The sequence below is a fragment of the Erinaceus europaeus genome, chromosome 12 (genome assembly GCF_950295315.1).
Source record: "Erinaceus europaeus chromosome 12, mEriEur2.1, whole genome shotgun sequence".
Lineage (NCBI taxonomy): Eukaryota > Metazoa > Chordata > Mammalia > Eulipotyphla > Erinaceidae > Erinaceus > Erinaceus europaeus.
The window spans coordinates 4,823,582-4,845,870 of NC_080173.1; the positions used below are offsets into that span (position 1 = coordinate 4,823,582).

Sequence of the window (22,289 nt, forward strand, 5' to 3'; positions counted from 1 at the left end):
ACTTTCTGTCTATCTCTATCCAATAAATAAGTAGAAATATTAAAAAAAAAAAAAAAAAAAGATCCAGGGGAGTCGGGCTGTAGCACAGTGGGTTAAGCGCAGATGGTGCAAAGCACATGGACCAGCATAAGGATCCCAGTTTGAACCCCGGCTCCCCACCTGCAGGGGAGTCGCTTCACAGGCAGTGAAGCGGGTCTGCAGGTGTCTGTCTTTCTCTCCTCCTCTCTGTCTTCCCCTCCTCTCTCCATTTCTCTCTGTCCTATCCGACAACGACAACAACAATAATAACTACAACAATAAAACAACAAGGGCAACAAAAGGGAATCAATAAATAAAATAAATATTAAAAAAAAAAAAGATCCAGGTTCAAGTCCCCGGTCCCCACCTGCAGGGGAAAGCTTCTTAAGTGGCGAAGTAGAGCTGCAGATAGGTCTCTTGTCTCTTTCCATCTCTATCTCTCCTTCTCCTTTCAATTTCTCTCTGTCTCTGTCCAATAATGAATACATAAACATTGAAAACAAAACAAAACAAAAAAGTAGCTGAGACTTTGAAGCCTGAGTCACGGAAACCTTTTGCATATCTCCTGTGCTATCTCCTACCCACCCAAAACCTGCCTTTCAAAGTCCTAGCCCCCAGCACCCCCAGCCCTCACTCACTACTGCCCTCCAGGTGACCTCCGTTTCTGCCCAAGCACATGGCAATCCCTGAGCATGCCACACAAGTTCACCCGTGTGCTCGCTCCCTGGTCTTCCTACAGCCAGCCACTTCTTTGCCCACCCATCCAGCTAGAAAGTGGCTACTCATTCTGCGAGGCCCAAATCAAATCCCACACCTCACTCCTGGAAGACTCCCATCATCCCTTCCGTTCTCCCTTCCTTCACGTATCACACTTCTTTCCTGGCTTTGTAGAGCCCCCCTACTTCTGTGTCTCCTGTAAAAAAAAAAAAAAAAAAAAAAAAAAAACAAGAAGGAGGAGAAGAAGAGAGAGAAAGAAAGTATAAGACACTCAAAGACAAAACCCATCCCCACTCACTTTGCTATTTCACGCGGAACTGTGCAGAGCCCCTGCCCCCGCCCCACACACCCCCCGCGCCAGACGTGAACTGGATACAGGTCCCGGCCATTGTCACTCGAAAGGCCTACGTGGAATCCTGTGATGACTTCACATTCCCTAACTTTTTTTTTTATAAAGTATTTTTTTATATTTATTTGTGAGAAAGATAGGAGGAGAGAGAGAACCAGACATCACTCTGGCACATGTGCTGCCGGGGATCAAACTCGTGACCTCATGCTTGAGAGTCCAAAGCTTTACCACTGCGCCACCTCCCAGACCACTGTTCCCTAACGTTTAACTGAATGAACATTGCTTTTCCACCTTGGCTGTGTAAAGGTGAACAGCTCGTGGATTTAGTTGTGGACTGTTTGCAGTGGTGTCTAGAGCTCTCTGCTGGGAGGTTGTGGGGTCTCTTATCACCATTAGTTCAGAGGTAAGGGGGTTTGTGCACAAAATCTTCATCAGTGCCAACAGGAGCTGCCTAAGTAAACCCTGGCTATACCAAGGGGACAATCATCGCCTTTGTCTTCCTATTTTTGTGTTTTGTATAGAACAGTATAGCTGGCGAGACGAGCCTTCTCAAACGTGAGGAGATAATTGGTACTTTGAGGGAGAGATTTAATTTATTTATAATTGTCAAGAGTTTAAGTTTGCAGAAAATGAAGAGCAGTCATAGCTTGCCTCCTTTGGAAAAAAAGAAGACAAAAAAAAAAAAAAAAAGCCCCTCAAACCGGTTCAGGTCTCGTAGTGACTCCCGAGCCTTGAAGAAGTGTAGACATTCTCACTGTAGCTTTCGCTTCAAGATAGGAAGCAGAATATTTACCAACAAACTAATTCCGCTAGTTTGTTGGACACTTAACCTGCTGTGTGGCTACTCCCTAAGGCCTCCAACGAGTGAGCAGCAGTGTGGAAGCTCCTGTTTCATGCCCGGCACTGTGAACGTGCGGCTGGTCCCTGCCAGTCTCCCTGCTGCCCCTGAGTCCTGCCTGCTCACGTTGGCTCACGCACGCCAAGGCACGAGAGCCCCACCGCTGCCACTCCCAGTCTTTGCTCATTACATTTCTCTACCGTGTCTGTCAGAATTACCTTTACTTAAAAAAAAAAAAAAAAGCACTTTATTGGGGAAAATAATGAGTTACACCACACCCACAACCAGCTGAGTCCTCCTGTCACCGTGCCCTGGGTCGCCAGGACCCACCTAACACCCCCCCCTCCGTGACCATTTTACAGTCCTTGGCTCTGCTATGAGAGACCAACAGCTCATCTAGGTTTCACCCTGTTTTCTTCTTTAAAGAAAAACAATAATAATCTTTCTTTATTAATATTTTATTTGTTTGTTTTTTGGGTAGAGACAGAGAGAGATCGAGGCGGAAGGGTAGATAGAAAGACAATTGCTTCACCGATTGTGAAGCTTCCCCACTATAAGGGTATGTAGGGCGGGTGCGGGGGTTGAAACCCTGGGTCCTTAAGGGCTATAGCATGTGTGGTCAGCAGAGTGTCCACCACCTGGCCCCTCACTCTGTATTTTCCCTTCACTGTTAGGTCAAACAAATCTTTTTATTTTATTTTATTTATTTTATTTTTGAGAGAGACGCAGAGAGAGAGAAACACCAGAGCACTGCTCAGCTCTGGTTTATGGTGGTGCGGGGGATTGAGCCAGGGACTCAGGAGCCTCAGGCATGAGAGTCTGTTTGCATAACCACTGTGCTGTCTCCCCCGCCCTACAAATCTTTTTTTGGATGAGTATTTTTTAAGAACTGGTATGCTTTTTCTAATTGTTGATTTAACACTGGCTTACAGCGTTTTAAAATTTTAAGAGTATTGTGTGCGTGTGTGGAGATAATTTGCTGCATCTAACAGCAAATTTTCTGTACCAAAGTTTCAGGCCAGATGGAACCCTTCAACTCTTCCCCCCACTTCTACTGATACTACTTGGTTGAGTTTTAGTTCCTAGAAAATTCCTCTTATCTCATTCTCCCTTCAGAGGTCTGTCCCATTGTCAGCTCAGTGTCTCTTTCTTCCACATCGCCCCAGGTTTCCGGTCCTGACTTCTCTTCTGAGTTCACTCCTATACCTCCTCACAAAGACTCCTTGACACCTCTCATTGAGTGAATGCCCACCAGAAGCAGGCCATCTCTCTCACCCACACACAGGCCGACTCCCATTACGCATCCCCCTGTCTCTGTATAAGCATCACTCTCCTAGGCACCTGGTTAGAAAGTTCTTAAATGCCTGCCACCTCTTGGTGGCGGGCAGGGCAGTAGCGCAGCGGGTTAAGTGCACATGGCGCAAAGCGCACCAACCAGCGCAAGGATCTAGCTTAAGAATCCTGGTTTGATGTGGTCTGGGGCCCATATTCATTCAGCTTAGGAGCCTATGTGACCTCTGCATCCCTGTAGACCTGAGCTCACATTCTGTGGTCATGAGTAGGAACATTCCAAGCTGCCCCAATGTCAGGACCCCATCTGCCTCAGGTGGAGCATAGAGTATGTTGTCCAGCCTCCCTCCAAAGGATGGAACATTCTCTACCATTGTTGATCCACGTTGAGGGCAGGGTCCTATGGGGGTCCACAAAGGGGTTTATTGTGTTATTCCTGATAGAGATGACTGGTAACAATGGAGAGAGGGATTTATTTGAGGTCCAGTCCCATCATGTCTGCTTGGGAATCTCAGGAGTCCCCAACTAGGGTTCCAGCTGATGGGATGGCCTGATAGTGACTAAAGAGTCATGTTAAAGTAGGCCAGTCTCTTGCCCTTATTCAGCTTTTGCAGTTCCTGCTTTGCTAAGGTTAGCTTTGGAGTGAGTGAGGGAACTGTAATGGGAAGTAGAGGAGGGTATTTAAGTCTAAGTAGACACTATTTCATTATGAACTTGACACTGACTCACTGCAGACTATTGTGTGCTTTTGCTTTCAGGTATATATTTTGCCCTAATTTATGGATACATGTGCATATATGCTCTATCTCACAGGACCTGAGATAGAGCATATCTCTGTCTCAAGGAAAGAGAGAGACAGGCTGGGAGTATGGATCAACCTGTCAATGCCCGTGTTCAGCGGGGAAGCAATTCCAGAAGCCAGCCCTCCCACCTTCTGCATCCCACAATGACCCAAGGGATAAAACATAGGAAAGCTATCAGGGGAGGGGATGGGATATGGAGTTCTGGTGGTGGGAATTGTGTGGAGTTGTACCCCTCTTATCCTATGGTTTTGTCAATGTTTCATTTTTACAAACAAAAAAAAGAAAAAAGAAAAAAAGGATCCTGGTTCGAGCCCCCGGCTCCCCACCTGCAGGGGAGTCGCTTGACAGGCAGTGAAGCAGGTCTGCAGGTGTCTGTCTTTCTCTCCCCCTCTCTGTCTTCCCCTCCTCTCTCCATTTCTGTCTGTCCTATCCAACAACAAAGACAGCAATAACAACAATGATAAGCAAGGACAACAAAGGAGGAAAAAAATAGCCTCCAGGAGCAGTGGATACTAGTGCAGGCACTGAGCCCTGGAGGCCAAAAAAAAAAAAAAAGCAACAACAACAACAAAAAAAGAACAAAAGAATGGCTCACTCTCCTTGTTCTCTGGCTCTTCCCATTGAGATTTCTTGACAGTATTTCCAAGATCAACACACACACAGGCACTTCCCAGTAAATTCAAACTAAAGTCAGTGTGGGTTTAGATGTCAGGTCCAGTTCTGGTTCCAGCAGGATCTCACTGTGAACCATGGTGAACCATGGTGACAGACATGTTGTCTGCTACTGAACATGGCCCAGACAACAGCCCAATTTTCAAATGAATGTGAGGACGGAACTCAACTCTTCACAACACATGCAAGGTCACTCAATCCAGTGTCAGACATATAAATTGTCCACCACTAGTGCTTTCTCTCTGTCACACTTTATCTGTGGTGTCAGATCTAAACTGGTTAACTCAGCCTCCTTAACTTCAAGTTCCCACCTACCCATCCAGCTGTAGCTTCATCCAGATACTAGCTCATGAAAGCTTTGTGCCAGGTGTTCCCAGTCTCGCTCTAACACACAGAGTACAGATGACCATGGACTCCAGAAGCCCCCCGTCAGCCCTACTGAAGATCCACGTTAAATTCTTGGGCCTGGTATTAAAATCAGTTAAGAGTCTCAACAGTTTCCTACCCATATTGTTGAAGTTTTTGGTCCTTGGTTGATGAGCATTATCCTGTCAAGAAGTTTAACCCCAGCTAAAAAAAAAAAAAGTGAAGTGGCTCCCCTGTCTTCTGGAAAGGAAGGCCAGGCCAGACACTGTAGTAAAAAAAAAAAAAAAAAAAAAAAAGGAGGGGGGCACCTGGTTGTAACACCGTACACCATGTTACAATACACAAGGACCCAGGTTCAAGTCCCCTGTCCCCACCTGCAGGGGGAAAGCTTTGCAAATGGTAAAGCAGGGCTGCAGGTGTCCCCCTGACTCTCTCCCTCTCTATCTCTCCCTCTCCTCTAGATTTCTGGCTGTCACTATCCAGTAAATAAATAAAGATAATAATTTAAACAATTAGAACATCACCTTGTCCTCCCCCCCCCCCCCCGGTGTGAGAAAACACTTTCAGAGCTGTGCCTAGCAGAGTAGAAAAGTACTCCCCAGTCTTATGTGTACTTGGTCCTCAAGGTGGCCTTGTTCTTCAACATATCCTGGCCCCTCCCCGCCCGCTTCCTCATTCAGTCATTCCCAAGCCCATCTTCTACATCCGCTATAAAGATTGCCTTCTCTGAAGGGGGCCGTGCGGAGCACGCACGGTGAGAAATAGTAGGAACGCCATTACTAGGAGGAGAAAGATTAGAAATGGAAGCTCAAAGTGTGTCTTCTTGTGAAAAGGGAAGCCAGCATTTAATTTCGGGGCGGGGCGGGGGGGAGGAGGAAGAAAGAGGGAGGGACAAAAGGAGAAAAGGGAGGGAGGGAGAGGAGGGAGGAAGGTAGGGAGAAAGGGAGAGAGAATGGTATGAGCCATTTAATATTGCAGTCTTATAGAAAAAATTTAAGAAGCTGATTTAAGAAGCAGAGGGGGGCAGGGCAGGGATAAAACAGTCTCCCCTCCTTCAGGGTGAGTCTCCAAGACCACTTTTGATCTCAGAGGCCTGTAGGCCCTAGTGTTCACCTCTGGTTTTTCTCAGCCTGGAAGCTGGCCTACTTACTAGTAGTCGCCATGCTGACAGAATCTGCTCTTTGTATTCGAGGGGAAGGTTCCATGGTGACTTTACTCCAGACATTCTGAGGGTCCTGTCATCTCAAGACCGAGACTGAGGCGAACTTCCCACCGGTGGCTGTGTGCTCGAAAGCTCTGCCTCTCACTCGTTCACTCAGCAAATGTTTATTGAGCTGCTGCCATATGTCTGTCTGTATGCAGAAGGAACGAACACAGCCCCTTGCCACCTTTCCAGTGCAACGCCATCGCCAGAAACAGGGCTCTCGAGCTTAGCTCTGCCACCGTGGCAGAGAAAGTAGCCCTGGGCGGTCTGTACACAGCCTGGCTGCGGTCCTGCACAACTGTGTTCACAGGTTCGGGTCTTGCAGGCCAAACGCTGGGGAGCCCCAGTGGCGGAACGAACAGCTGGGTGGGGAGCACAAGGCAGGTCCATTGCTGGTGTCTCCTACCTTGTCTGCACTGGGACGGCTTGGGCTGCAGACCGAAGGACCCCACCCCACACTGAACCTGAGGACAAGACCAATGACAGGCACAACTTGAGAAAGGGGCTAGAGAGACAGCATAATGGTTATGCGAACAGTTTCACGCCTGAGGCTCTGAGATCCCAGGTTCAGTGCCTGCCGCCGACACAAGCCAGAGCTGAGCAGCACTCTGCTGTCTCTTTCCCTCTCTCTACCTCTCTCATTAAAAGTAAAAGATGTCTTTGAAAAAAAAGAGAGAGAGAGAGAGAGAGAAAGCCCATTTTCTCTCCCTCCTCCTCAGCACTCCTCCCTTGGCCCTGCTCTCACCTCCATGTGAGCTCAGTGGCAGTTAACAGCCCAGAATGACATTCCCTGGGACAGACCAGTGGGCAACTCTAGGTATCTACCCCTTGGTCACATGCCCAGACCCCAGCCAGGATGGCACAAGGAAGGGTGGTGTGGTGACTGGCATGACCTCACCACACACTCCATCCCTGTGACGTGGGGAATAGCCAGCAAAGAGAGGCCAGAGTCCAGTCGCCTGAAGACTCCCGGATGCATACTGGAGAAATATGTCACAACTGGTGTGTGCGTGTGTGTGTGCCTGTGCATCTGCGTGTGTGTGTGTGTTTGATTTTGTGAAATTCTAACATGTGCTTATAGTAGCTCTATCACTGGACTCCAGAGTTTTTGTTTTGTTTTTATATTCCAGCCCTTGGTTTCTAGAAATGAATTCTTGTGACTTTTCCACTAAGTAGAAGCTGGTAGCTGCTTCATCCGCCCCGCCAGACATCCCCTTCCCTGGGAGGCCCAAGGCAGTGAAGGACCCTCACCACCACCACCAGGAGCAGCCTCTGTAAGAGGACACCAGTTAGAAAGAAAAGAAAAAGAAAAGAAAACAAAAATCAGATGTAAGACGATGATGAAAGAATCCTGGAGAGAGAGGGGCGGGAGGCGACTAGTTTGCGGGCTGCGGAGGGAACTGTGGCTACGCTCTACACACACAGCTACTCCGGGTTTTAGGACCACAGTGCAGGCCGTTCATAAAGTCACTGGCTCTCACACGCTGCCGTTGCCGTGGCAACACATCAGCCCTTCAAACCCACTGAAAAGGAGACCTTTTAAAAGGCGGCGCTTTTTATTTTATTTTCCTCAGCTGCACTAAAGGCTTTCGGGACTGTCTTTTATCTCTGTTGCTCCCATTCGTACTCCCCAGTTGATACTAGAAGTGAATATCAAGCCTGTAGACGGACACAGCCCTCCCCTCGGAAAGCTCCCCCCACGTACACACACACACACACACACACACACACACACACGCACGCACGCACGCACACAGACACACGATTGTTTTGCTGCAAAGACTAGTGACTCAGGAAGGTCCTGCACGTGATTGCTCACTCCGCATCCGGGGCCCCTGCCGTCTGCCGCCATGTCTGTGTCCCCCCACCCCTGGCCTCTCACTGCTGATCAGAAGCCCTGTGTCTTTCTGGCCCGTTCTTCTCACTCCACACCCGCTGCTGCAGAGCCACTGGTGTCCGCCCCTCCCCTTGACTCAGTCACCTCGGAAAGCCTGCCCCCCTTCCCTCCTGCCCCCTCCAGCCTACCTGTCTGTCCATCAGTCACTCTGCTCGCTGGCATTCGGCGGAACCAGTGGTCAGAAGGACAGTAAGAGATGGATCCACACTGCGTCAACATGTCCAGGGTTGCCCCTTCACCCTCTCGTGGAGTTCTAACTGATAGAAGCCCAGATTGCAGGGAAAGAGAGTCTGGTTCTCAATTCCCCAACGCCCCCTTAACGGTGTTTAACATGAAGCAGTGCTTCCCGACCCACGGGTCAGAGCCATGGGAAAGGGCCTGAGGAGATGTTGGTGCCTGAGTAAATAAATGGCCAGGTGAAAACCAGGTGTAAGCATTTTCCAGATGGGCGTAGACTGTCTTAATCATAAAAGAGAGTTCATTTAAAAACAGGCTAGCTCAGAGATATTCTTATCATTAATGTGCTCTCTCTCAACCCGTAAACGTTAAAACACACAAAAATGACCTTTAAAAATTCCTGAAATTTATCGTGAATCAATGCAATAATTTGCTACAAGTATGTATAGTGTTGTAAGTAATTCGAAATAGCTAGAGCCTAGTGATAAAGATTCAACTAATTTCTCTCTCCTCCAGTCTTTCATATTCATATATAAATAAAATATTTTTTAAAGATTTTATTGTATTTATTCATGAAGAATGATAGGCAGAGAGAGAAAGAACCAGATATCACTCTGGTACATGTGCTGCTGGGGATTGAACTCCAGACCTCACACTTGAGAGTCCAACGCTTCATCCACTGCACCACCTCCCGGACCACTAGATAAAATATTTTTTAAAAAATTTTTAAATAATATTTATTTATTTTCCCTTTTGTTGCCCTTGTTTTTCACTGTTGTTGTAGTTATTGTTGTTATTGATGCCATTGGGTAGGACAGAGAGAAATGGAGAGAGGAGGGGCACACGGGGGGTGGGGGGAGAAAGACAGACACCTGCAGACCTGCTTCACCTCCTGTGAAGTGACTCCCCTGCAGGTGGGGAGCCGGGGGCTTGAACCAGGATCCTTATGCCGGTCCTCATGCTTTGTGCCACCTGCGCTTAACCCGCTGCACTACCGCCCGACTCCCCTAGATAAAATCTTTTTTAAAAACAAATACATAAATATGATGCATGTAACTCACAATACAGAGCACATATGGTAGCACAACAGTGCGCTAAATGTGTAGTTACAGGGACGTCCTTATTTATCACGATGCCCTAGTTTCCTAATTAGCCTTTACAGAAGGAAACAGAACAAGTAGAGGGAATTCCTTCTCACCACGGTGGAAAGAGGGAAGTTCACCTCTGTGTGACAGACAGGGTGTGGTGGAGAATTAGGAAGAACAGATGAATACGGTGCTTTTGAGAGTGGTGGGAGGGGGCAAGGCAGGGTGGAAATTGGAGCTCTGTTAGCCCCGGAAACATCCCACCAGATGGACTCAAGCAAGCGAGAATAGTCTTTGAGTTCTCCTGTGTTGAGCGACAGTAGCAGTCACTAGTAAGCTCAGGCTCTTTGTGCTAATGGAGCTGAAGCTTAAAACTATAGGAATAAAGTCAAGGAGCAAGCAGGTCTTTACTAGTGTACCTCCTTTCACGAAAGGTGTCTGCGGTCCACCATCTTTTCTGTCTCGCGCAGCTCACTGGCCTCTTCTCGCTCTGTTGTAAAGCGGGAAGTGTAGGAAGCCAGAAAAGAAGGTCAAGTGGCAGAGTTAACAGTGACTTGCGGTGACCGCGGTTAGTCCACAGACAAAGGCTGTCACCCTCTCCTTACTTCTCCCAAAAAAGCACATCCTGGGTCAGAGGTGGAGACAGAGAAGTATTAGCAGGTGTCAAAAGCGATTTGAAGGCGACAAGTGAATTCCCTCCTCCTCCTTCGTGACTTTGTCATGCGACCGACTTAGTTCTGCTCTCCACGGCTTAGACCCTAAAGCATATGCCATCCGGGGAACCTCCCATGCTGTGCGTAGGCCAGTATGTGCGTGGCGTCTGCGTGGGTTGTTTTGTTTTGTTTTGTAAGTCTTCAAATAGAAACCCTGGGCCAGGGAGATGGCATAGCAGTGATACAAAGGGCCATCCTGCTGAAAAGCGCTGAACCCCAGGCTCAATCCTGGCACTGACATAAGCCAGAGCCGAGCAGCGCTCTGGCATAAAAACAAAGCAAAGCTTCTGTTTGAAGCCCAGAAATCTCTAATAACCTAGAATTTTAAAACAACAGGAAAGGATGAGGCAACACCACATTGAAAGCAGTTAAGGTCGCCGTTGCCACTGCAGGGAGGAGAGATGGCTGAATAGATTGCTCATGAGGCAGTGCTGATGCCTTGCCATGCATGGGACGCAGGCTTGATCCACAGCACCAAGGAGGAGGCACTGAGGCACCAGAGGAAGCTCTCATGCTGTGGGGGCAGTCCCTTCTCTCCCTTCGCTCCCTTCACTCCCTCCCTCTCTCCCTCCCTCTCTGTCTGAATTTTTAAAAATGGCCCAGAGAGGTTAAATGGCATGTGTGCAAGGTCTGCCACTACAGCTTCTGCTGACAATGATCCAGTGGCTAGATGGGCACTGGAAGGACAGTAGCCACAGCATATCAGATGTCCTTGGCCCCTAGCCCCTGTCACACTGGGGAGAAGACCAGAGCGGAGTGAGTGAAACTAAGGAAGGAAGACGGAAGGAAGGAAGGAAGGAAGGAAGGAAGGAAGGAAGGAAGGAAGAAGGAAGAAAAGCAGTATGCACAATATCTCAGGAAATGAGAATGAATACCAAAATGTATGTCAGTAGAGCAACAGAATCAGGAAAAAAATTCATTTGGCCTCTAAACAAAGACTGAAACTCATACTTAATATGGAAAAAAATTATTCTGGCTTCAAACTTCACCATGACCATGTGCAGTGGCAGAAAACATCATCTTCAGAGATCTGAGAGAAAGTGGTTTTGAAGCATTTTTATACCCAGCCAAGATGTCTTTCAAATGCCCAGGCAGTGCACAGACATTCCAAATAAACTATACAAGAAACAGAGCACAGGTGGGTTGTAGCTTAAAGTTTCAGAGCCGATGCCGAGTGGTAGTAAAAAACGTCAGTATAGTAGCCTGTGAAACTTCCACACATATTGCCCTGAAGATATGATTTATAAAGCATGTGTTTTGCTTTGAGTTTGCTTTTCATTGGACTTGACTGATAGATGTAACTATTGGAATTAACTCCGAGAAGAGAAAGTGGTAAGAATCAAGAGACGTGAACACCCAAAATTTAATGCATTCATAAGAGCATTTATTTTTCATTGTTTCTGTTTTCCCTTAGGTATAAATCACATGAGCACATATAATGTTTGAAAAAATACTCCTGGGACTTCTGAGTTTTTGCCATGGGTTTTATTTAATACATTTCTTGGTTAATTTAGTCTAGTATAAGGAAAAGTCTAAATTAAAAGCTAGCACTTTTTAAATAACTCAATAAATCCATAGGCCTGTCTGAAGTCATTCACACACATTTTCCTAGTCATCACATATTTCCTGGTGTGTCCAGCGTGTCATTTACAGGCTGTGTGGTGATTCAGCTTGTTACTCAATCAAGTAGGGGCTTCGTGGTCACCTGGTAGAGTGAACACATGATCATATGCAATAACCAAGTTCAAATCTCCAGCCTGGCCTGCAGGGGAGAAGCTTCACAAATGTTGGAGCAGTGCTGAAGGTGTCTTTTCTCTGTCTCTCACCTTTTATTTAAAAAAAAAAAAACTTTTTAAGAAAGAGGAAAAAGTGGCCACCGAGAATGCTGGCATCAAGCAGATACGGAGCTGCCACAGTAAGCCACTTGGCAAACGGAACAAACGAACGCGCAGAAGATCTCATGTCGCACAGGGCACATGCAACAGTGACTTTTAATCGCTCCACACTTAGACAAAAGAAGAATGCAGAAACATAGCTGGAGCAAAGTCCACACACACGCACGTCCATGGCCCACGCCAGCGCCTCTTTCTCCCGCACAGTTTACTCTAAAACTGCTGTCCCACCTCCTGGTGTGTAGCTGTGTTTACCTGTTAAAGTGATGAATTTGGTTGAGGCCCCACCTTTCCTTTACCGTCTCAGCCATAATCAGTGAACTGAGCACAGAGCTGACTGTATGCTGGAGGCAGCCGTTGATGAGACTGGAAGACACAGCTCTACGGAGTCTCCTCTTCAGGCTCACTTAGATTATATTGAGCAGCCAGTCACCTAGAGAGTGTGGGGGGAGTGTTTTAATCAAGCCAGTGGCATGCCATGGCTTGTCTTCAAACCACATTTCAGTATAACTATAGTACACTTTCTGATTAATAAAAGACTATTAGGTTGATAAAGTGGTCCGTCAGGCATGTATAGAATATTTTATTTATCTGATGCTGAACTGTATTAAGGATTTTTAAAGAATTAAAATGTTACAGGGGCTGGGCAGTGGTGCACCGATTCAAGCGCACATAGAACAGAGTGCAAAGGATCTGGGTTGGAGCCCTCACTCCCCACTTGCGGGGGGGGGGGGGGAGGGTGTCACTTCACAAGGGATGAAGCAGTTCTGTAGGTGTCTATCTTTCTCTCCTCCTATCTTCTACTCCTTCCTCAGTTTCTCTCTGTCCTATTCAATAAAATGGGGGAAAAAATGACCTCCAGGAGCAGTGGATTTGTAATGCTGACACCGAGCCCCAGCGGTAACGCTGGAGGAAGAAAAAAAAAAAATGTTACAGGAACTCTCCCAGATTCGCACGGTCAAGGGCCTTTTCCAATTAATTTGCTTTTAAATGAGTCTGTACTTTTAAAAATTAATGAATTAATTTAATGAAAGAGATACAGAAAGAAATAGAACAGAACTCTGCTCAGCTCTGATATGGTGGTGATGGAGATTGAACCAGGGGCCTCAGAGTCTCAGGCATATATAAGTCTCTTGTATAAACATTATGCTCTTTGCCTAACCCAAAACCCTTTCCAATTTGTAACCATTTTCTCTTCATCTCTGTTCCCCAGTCTCAACTCACTTATAATTTTGTGATGAGATAATCTATGGTAGTATTTCTGAAATTCAAAATAATTGGTTTTGTCATTAAAAATAGCTTTTTTCTTTCTGTTCACTTTAGATAACTTACATAAGACAAGAATATGAAACAAAATTCAAAGGGTTGATGCCAGCATCTCTCAGACAAGAGCTTGAAGACACCATTTCCTCCTTAAAGTCACAGGTAATTTTACCAGAATCCATGCAATACCCAGAGTTTTAGGTATATGTAAATCCTGAAAAGAAAATTGCAAGAAGTTTGATTATGAACTGATCCCAGTAATCAATGTGACATCATACCGTCACTACAGAGGGTGGGTTGTTTTTGTGTGAGGGGACCACGTCAGAAACTCTTTCGGTACTTGGGGAGATGGCTCGCTGGATAAAGCATCGAATTCTCAAGCATGAGGTCCCAAGTTCAGTCCCTGGTAGCAAATATATCAGAGTGATACTCTGTTTCTCTTTCTCTCTCCTTCTCCTCTTTTCTCATTAATCAAATCAAATCAAAATAATTTTTTAAAAGAAAAAAAGAACTCCCACTAGTTTAAGAACTCCTCTTAATGAAATTTTCTTAAGAGCACCCTTGAAAATGAACAGATCAGACATGGCTGTTCTTATTCATTTAGAGTGTACATCCCCACTAGAGCTTCAGCCGTGTGTTCTTGGTACCAGGCCCGAGATGCCATCACCTCCCACATTGCTGATTCCTTACAGTGTGAAAAGACAGACAACTCAAAAACACGATCACATTTGTGACGTTTAATGCTTGTGTGAGAAGATGCGTCTCAAGTTCAAGTCAGAATGACAACGAGGTATTTGAACAGTTAGGTTAAATATCTCTTGCGGAAATATGTGGTTCTCTTTATGACTCAAAATATGGCAACATTTATTTAAAGTTCCTTATTAAAAGATCTTCCAACCTAAGTGCTCTCTCTCTCTCTCTCTCTGTTTCTGTAAGCACACTTCACAAATGTCCATGTATGTCTTTATATATTTCTAATTTGGTGTATCACTAATAAGTTTTTTAAAAAAGATGTTTTATTCATTATTTTAAATACTCTTATTTTTATTGGACAGAGACAGAGAAATTGAGAGGGAAGGAGGAGACAGAGAGGGAGAGACAAAGAGATGCCTGCAGCCCTGCCTCAGTACTTGTGAAGCTTTCCTCTTGCAGGTGGGGACCAGGGGCATGAACTTGGGTCCTTGTGCACTGTAACGTGTACACTAGACCACGCCTGGCCCCCATATGTCCTCTAACATGATAAAGCATCCAGAGACTCTCATTTTTAATACATTTAGAACTTTAAAAACTTTTTTTTTTCTTCTGGAAAAGCTCCGTGCTGAAAGCTTTCCTTTCTTCTTCTTGCCAAGGACAGTGCCAGTCACATAGTAGCAGGTGCTCAGGCTTTTCCAGTGTGATCGAGAGATCTGATTTACATGAACTTGGCAAAAACAAAACAAAACAGAAGCAAGCAAAGTGCTTGTGAGAACGCCGGTGCTGATCTTTGGGAGGTGGGAGGGTGGGGACATAGAGCTCTGGTGCTGTATGGGACTACACAGTGTCATCTTACAATCTTGGGACAAATTATTAACAAAAAACAAGTTCAAAAATTTTCCAATAAAACAAATGATAGTCTGACATTTGTGATTTATAATGTACAAAATAGAATATTGAGTAAATGCCTCCTCAGTAGAAATTATATTTTTTTCTTCTTATTTTATTTACTTAAAAAATGAAAATACTGGGAGTCGGGCAGTAGCGCAGCGGGTTAAGCGCTGGTGGCGCAAAGCGCAGGGACCAATCTAAAGATCCTGGTTCAAGCCCCGGCTCCCCACCTGCAGGGGAGTCGCTTCACAGGCGGTGAAGCAGGTCTGCAGGTGTCTGTCTTACTCTCCCCCCCTCTGTCTTCCCCTCCTCTCTCCATTTCTCTCTGTCCTATCCAACAACAACTACAACAATAACAATAAGGGCAACAAAAGGGAAGAGATAAATATTTTTTTAAAAATGAAAATATCGACAAGACCATAGGATAAGAGGGGTACAATTCCACACAGTTCCCACCACCGGAGCTCCATAGCCCATCTCCTCCATTGAAAGCTTCCCTGTTCTTTATCCCTCTGGGAGCATGCACCTGGGATCATTATGGGGTGCAGAAGATGGAAGTTCTGGCTTCTGTCATTGCTTCTCCACTGGACATGGGCATTGGCAGGTGGATCCATCCCCCCAGCCTGTTTCTGTCTTTCCCTAGTGGGTCAGGGCTCTGGGGAGGTGGGCTTCCAGGACACATTAAGGTCCTTATCTAAGGAGGTTGGGCGGGTGTCATGGTAGCATCTGCAGCTTGATGGCTGAAAAGCATTAAGATATAAAGCAGAACAAAATTGTTTAATAATCAGAAATTTAAAGGTGAACAGATGAGATTTGGTGGGGTCTCCATTTTGGAAAAGACTAGTAGCTCTATTTTAGGCAGATTCCAAGGGGCCCATGAATTCACTAATTTTTTGCCTGAGCTAGAATGAAATGCTCACGGATTGTTGTTTCTGTAGGCTGAGGAGTTCAGCCATACACACACATCTACAGATATATATATATATATATATCAGTGCTGCCAAGAGCACGGACACGGCGGAAGGGGTTAAGCCATCTTTATTTACATGGCTGTCCTTGAGGGGCTGGTTTGCCCCTTAACTGTGCAGAGCATCAGCTGTGTATGTGCATGGCCTGATACCGCACTAGGAGACTTCCCTGGAAAGAAAGAAAATAAAACAAAGAAATGTGATATCCACCTGCAGGGCTTCTGTTATCATTCTGTTCATTTCGCTGTAAGAAAAGTCCCTTCGGCCTCCCAGCACGGGATGTTGACCCAGCCAGAGAGTGCCACCAGCTGTGCGGGGGCCTCAGCGCTGGCAGCTGCGCCCAGGAGTCACGGGCCGTCCAGGGAGCAGACTTAGTGTGCAAGCACAGGTGCCTGTGTTTCTTGAAATTGCTGGAATTCCACTTGCAGAGCTTGGCGGGGGGGGGGGGGGGGGGGGCTGGGGGGAAGGGATGGCATCTAAGCTATTCAGCCCTCGCATCTGTTCAAATGATCAATTGGCCTGCGGGTTATTTAAGCAATTGAATTCAGTGAAGACCCGGGTGATATTTCAAACATGCAAAGTCGAGGGGATCGCTCTGATATATACCCATTTAGAAGGGCCGCGCCCCCTCCTTCAGCCACATTTTCTGCTCCACCAGCTCTACCCTCTCCTGTCAGTGTGTGTCAGAACCAGCTGTTGCCATGGCTTCAGCTCAGACCAAAGAGAAAAGCGTAAACAATGTCAGAGTGATCCAGTGCCAGGGACGCTTGATTAGATCAAGACACAGTATACGTTTCCCCAAGCTCGATTTCGGTTGGTTGCGTCAGGTGACTTTTAATTCAGACTCAGCATATGATGTCTTTAATCGTAGAGCAATCTGTGCTTCAGAATAATCAAGCCGGGTTGTGGAGGGTAGATAGGCCGAGCTGCCCCGTCATGGTTCTGCATCATACAGATTCTACTAGTCACGTCCCATCATCCTATCCTATGGGAGAGGCGGCTGCACCATCTCACAGAGGACACCAAGAATCTGAGTTCACGTTCCCCAAATCAGAGATGTTCAGCCTGGCATTGACCCCGACTCGGCCTGACTCCAGACAAAGCTCAGGCTCTTTCCACTGCAAAAAGATTGTCTTTCCCGGTTAGAAACAAAACAAAACAAACACAGACAAAAAAAAAAAAAAAAAAAAAAGCAGACATTCATAAGGCGGGGGTAGACAATAGCGTAATGGCCATGCAAAGAGACTCTGATGACTGAGGCTCTCCGTCTCAGGTTCAATCCCCCGTATGACCTGAAGTCAGAGCGGATCCAGAGCAGAGCAGTGCCCTGGTTGAAAGCAAAGCAAACAAAGACGAGAAATACTGTGTTTCCGCCCCTCAGGACATCCCGAGGCTGAGTCGAGGTTTCCAAAAGGTAGCCGTTTTCTTTGAATGTCTCCATATGTTGAAGAAAGGTGGGAGTCCCAACTAGACCCCCTGCCCTACAAAGGAAACTAGGGTCACAGGGACCAGTAAGCGCCACCCCTGCCTCCTGAGGAGCCCTCCTATTTGGGGCAGTGACATAAAAACAAATGATTAGGGCTGGGAGCCGGGCGGTAGCGCAGTGGGCTAAGCACAGGTGGCGCAATGCGCAAGGACCGGCGTAAGGATCCCGGTTGGAGCCCCCGGGCTCCCCACCTGCAGGGGGGTCGCTTCACAGGCGGTGAAGCAGGTCTGCAGGTGTCTGTCTGTCTCTCCCCCTCTCTGTCTTCCCCTCCTCTCTCCATTTCTCCCTGTCCTACCCAACAACAACGACAGCAATAACAACAGTAATAACCACAACAATGATAAAAAATATGTAATAACTAGGGCTGGGGAGACAGCATAATGGTTCTGCAAAGGACTTTCATGCCTGAGGCTCTGAGGTTGCAGGTTCAATCCTTAGCAGCTGAGTGGTGCTCTGGTCTTTCTTTCTCTTATTAAAACTGGTCTATCCTTTGTTTTTTTTCAAGAATTTTTAAAAAATATACATCCATACATATATATATATATTATTTTAATAAGAGATAGAGGAAGACAGAAGGACCACAGGGGAGGGGCCAGGTGGTGGCGCACGTGGTTGAGTGCACCTGTTACAGTGCACGAGGACCTGAGTTCAATCCCCTGGCGCCCACCTGCAGGGGGAAAGCTTTGTGAGAGGTAAAGCAGGGTTGCAGGTGTCCCTCGCCTTCTCTGTCTCCCCCTTCCTCTCTCTTCCTGGCTGCCTATATTCAGTAAGTAAAGATAATAATAATAATAACAATAATAATAATGCAAAGACCTTGGGGAAAAGCTGCAGGGGAAGCGTCACAGGTGGTGAGGCAGGGCTGCAGGTGTGTGTCTGTCTCTCTTCCTCTCCCTCTTCCCCCTCTCCTCCCAATCGTAAATAAATGAAAACAGTAAAAAGAAAAGAAAAGAAGTAAGGGCCACAAAGATAGGCTGGGGCCAGATCAGGACACTGGAAGAAGGGAGTTGAGCTCTCTGGTAGATCTGCAGGGGACATGCCCTGTGATCAAACAAACAGAAAGTGAAACTGGCGTTCCGTGAATCCACGAGAGCTTTCTGGTTTTGCCTAACACCCGGTCGTCCTGTCCGCACGTTGCCTTTGAGGCCATGGCCACCCCTTCTCATACCAAGTGTGTTTTCTAGGTTAACTTTCTGCAGAAGAGAGCATCTATCCTCCAAGAAGAACTCAGCACGTACCAAGGCAGAAGGTACAGCCCCCCCCCCCCATCCCTATCCCCACCCCAGCAGAGCGCCTTTCTGACTAGCTTGCACTGTGTCCGCCTGGACTCCCCTCATTGGATGCTAAAGGCCTTGTTAATGCTGGTGCAGAATGCCGGGCTGGGCAGTGAAGCACCCAGTCGAGCGCACATGTCCCCATGCTCAAGGACCAGGTTCAAGCTCCCAGTCTCCCCCCCCACACACACCCTCAGAGGGGTGTCCTCACACGCAGTGAAGTTGAGGGTCACTCCAAGAAAAATCTATGGACTAAAAGAAGTCTTTTTTTTTCAATTATAAAATTAGCAATTTTTTTTTTGGCCTCCAGGGTGATTACTGGGGCTCGGTGCCTGCACTACGAATTCACTGCTCCCGGAGGCCTTTTTTCCCCATTTTGTTGCCCTCATTGTTGTCTTTGTTGTTGTCATTACTGTTATTATTGCCATTGATGATTTTGTTGGACAGGACAGAGAGAAATGGAGAAAGGAGGGGAAGACAGAGAGGGGGAGAGAAAGACAGACACCTGCAGACCTGCTTCACCGCCTGTGAAGCGACTCCCCTGCAGGTGGCGAGCCAGGGGCTTGAACCGGGATCCTTATGCTGGTCCTCGCGCTTTGTGCCACCAGCGCTTAACCCGCTGCACTACCGCCCGACTCCCAGCATTTTTAAAAAAAAATTTTCCCTTTTGTTCCCCTTGTTTTTTTTTTATTGTTGTGTAGTTTTTATTGTTGTTATTGATGTCGTCGTTGTTGGATAGGACAGAGAGAAATGGAGAGAGGAGGGGAAGACAGAGAGGGGGAGAGAAAGACAGACACCTGCAGACCTGCTTCACCGCCTGGGAAGCGACTCCCCTGCAGGTGGGGAACCGGGGGCTCGAACCGGGATCCTGACGCCGGTCCTTGCGCTCTGCACCACCTGTGCCTAACCTGTGCTACTGCCCGACTCCCAGCATTTTTTTGAATTATTTTTTTTATTTTGATAGTGACAGAGAAAAACCAAGAGGGGAGGGACAGAGAAGGAGAGACACTCGGAGGCCCCTTGTAGCTCAGTCCTCTCTGAACTGGACGAGAGATGGGGGGGGGGACAGGTGTTGGCGTACACACACCCCAGCACACAATGACAGACGCATGTTCAAGGCCCTGGTCCCCACCTGCAGAGGGCGAGCTTTATGAGCACTGAAGCAGTCCTGCAGGTGTCTGTCTGTCTCTCTCTTCCTCTCTCTCTCTCCTCCTTGCCTCTCAATTTCTCTCTGTCTCTGTCCAATAACAAGTGAACAATATTCAAAAGAACTGGATGAGGAACTCTGCCGGTGCCCGGCAAGCCCAGGCCGCGCCTGCATCGTCATGACACGACATTGTCTGGAAGCCCAGTGGAGGGTTAAGGAGCCAGACCCGCCTTCCTTTCAAGATAGTGAGATGATGCAACTCCTAGCGCGCTAGCCCGGATCTTCAAAGCAGACGTCCCCTGAAGGTCTGGCACAAGCAAGATGTTCTCAGCCCAGAGCAGCAGATAAACAACTTGACCATGTCGCAACATTCACCCCGACTTTTCGAGCCCCCCAGTGTGCACTTCTCAGAGACGCAGGAGACCTTCTTTGAGGTCTCTGACTGACAGAGATTGTGTTCACATGCTCTGACTCCCTCAATCTCTTCTCTCCCTGGAGCAGGGAAACAAGCCCTCGCTTGGCACTGAGTTGAAAGGCAAGGCCTTGTGAATCATTCACTTCTCAGAAGATCCTGTGAGCTCCATGTAGCTAGGACTGGGTCCGCAGGCACAAAGGATGAGATTGTTTCCTGTGGAGTATCCTTATAGAACCTCCACCTTGCTCCCGCTGAACTGCAACACGTTGTCGGTATTTTATAACTGGTAAGTCCATTAAACCCACAAGACGTCATCAGTGAGATGTCTTTCTCCCCAGGTAACCGCACGAAGGCTCACCTGTACAAGCAGGCACGTGCAAGGGCTGCAGCTGTGAAGATTTGGACATTGTAAACCGTGAGATCAGTGGCACTTTTAAATACTTAAATGTAATTAAGATCATAAAAACATGCATCACTCAGCCAGGAGTGGGATGGTTTTTATTTGTGCCTGCCTACATCGATTTTTAGCACTCCTTTATTTCTGACTTTCGTCTCTGTGCATTTGAGTGTGTGCTGAGAATTGCTTATATGAGGAAGAGAGACGATCTTGTTGTTGCTTCTCTTACATGGAACCCCGTACATATGCTCAGAATGCCATTTGTAGTGTCATGCCAGAATTGTAATGTGCTCACATCATCTTCATGTTCGTGTTATTAAACATTACCTTGTACTTACCAGTTTTATTTCTTTTTATTCCACCTCATTGGCTAATATATATATATATATATATGACATAAAGATGATATATTTTTCTTTGGAAAATATCAGCAGTATACTGGGGGGGGTTATCTTCTGTCATGGCAGAGATCAAATCTATAAGCAGTGTCTCTATTCAGAATTCAGATCCCTGGGTGAGTACGTGGATGACTTGTTGTATCGTTTTCCTGTCTGACTCTGAGACTCTAGAGGTATAATAGTGCAAAGGTTTCCTACAGCTGTTCGACTTTATAATTATTTTCTTGGTTTCAGGATGACTGGCTGGTCTCAACTGTGGTATCATGTAGCACTTATTAAGAAGGCCCAAAGTGCATGGGTCCACTGGTCAGTGACAGCAGAATAAATCTTAACTGATCCCAGTTTACGTGTAGAGAGAAAGTGGGTTGCTTCCAAGAACAGGTGCCTTAGTCTCCCCCCCCCCCCCCCCCGCCAACCCAACTGCCATTAACAGTTCTATGCTGATGGGTCAACTGGACTTGCCAGGGAAATTGTAAATTGTAATGGATGAATGCCCCAAGATATAGTTTTTATTGATTTTAACATTGACTTACAACATTAAAGGATTTTAGGAACACACACACACACACACACACACACACACACACACCCCTCATCACAGCCATTTTGATAGATGAAATAGAACCCTGAACCTACCTCTCCGCTTCAGCAGCCCCATCTTTCTCCTCTGAGGATCTCCATAGTCTTCACAAAGTCTAAAAGCCTGTTTGGTCGTGACTGGTACTTTTGTTGTTATCATTCTCTTCATCATCATTACGGTGAGTTCATTTGCTTCAGTTTATCATCTATATTCTACATACTAATAGAAAAAAAAAATCTGATATTGTCTTTCACTTCTGTTTCACTTAGCATGATCACCTCCAGTTCCATCCATTTTGTCTTGACCCACACAGTATCTTATTTTTTTTAATTTATTTTATTTACTCCCTTTTGTTGCCCTTGTTGTTTTATTGTTATAGTTATTATTATTGTTGTTATTGATGTCATCATCATTGGATAGGACAGAGAGAAATGGAGAGAGGAGGGAAAGACAGAGAGATGGAGAGAAAGACACCTGTAGACCTGTTTCACTGCTTGTAAAGTGACTCCCCGGCAGGTGGGGAGCCAGGGGCTCGAACCAGGATCCTTAACGCAGGTCCTTGCGCTTTGCGCCACGTGCACTTAACCCGCTGTGCTACCGCCCGACCCCCTACAGTGTCTTATTTTTAATGGCCAAATAGTATTCCCTTGAGCATATATCCTATAACTACTACTTGGATGTTTCACATTCATTTGACTACAACTACAAAGGGTGATGTGGACCCTTTGAGACACTCTGCAAAGTGTGAGTTGTGGGCAG

General features: G+C 46.6%; 1 protein-coding gene across 2 annotated transcripts in view; it reads left to right on the plus strand.

The window, feature by feature from the left end:
• The window catches only part of CEP112 (centrosomal protein 112), a 416,214-nt gene extending 395,580 nt beyond the window's left edge, over nt 1–20,634 (plus strand). For both annotated transcript variants that reach the window (XM_060202613.1, XM_060202614.1), the window contains 3 exons: nt 13,345–13,446; nt 18,504–18,568; nt 20,494–20,634. In XM_060202613.1, the coding sequence (XP_060058596.1) occupies nt 13,345–13,446; nt 18,504–18,568; nt 20,494–20,497 (171 nt within the window). In that variant the 3' untranslated portion in view covers nt 20,498–20,634. The remainder of the gene's footprint in view (nt 1–13,344; nt 13,447–18,503; nt 18,569–20,493) is intronic.
• Nucleotides 20,635–22,289: the final 1,655 nt, after the last annotated feature.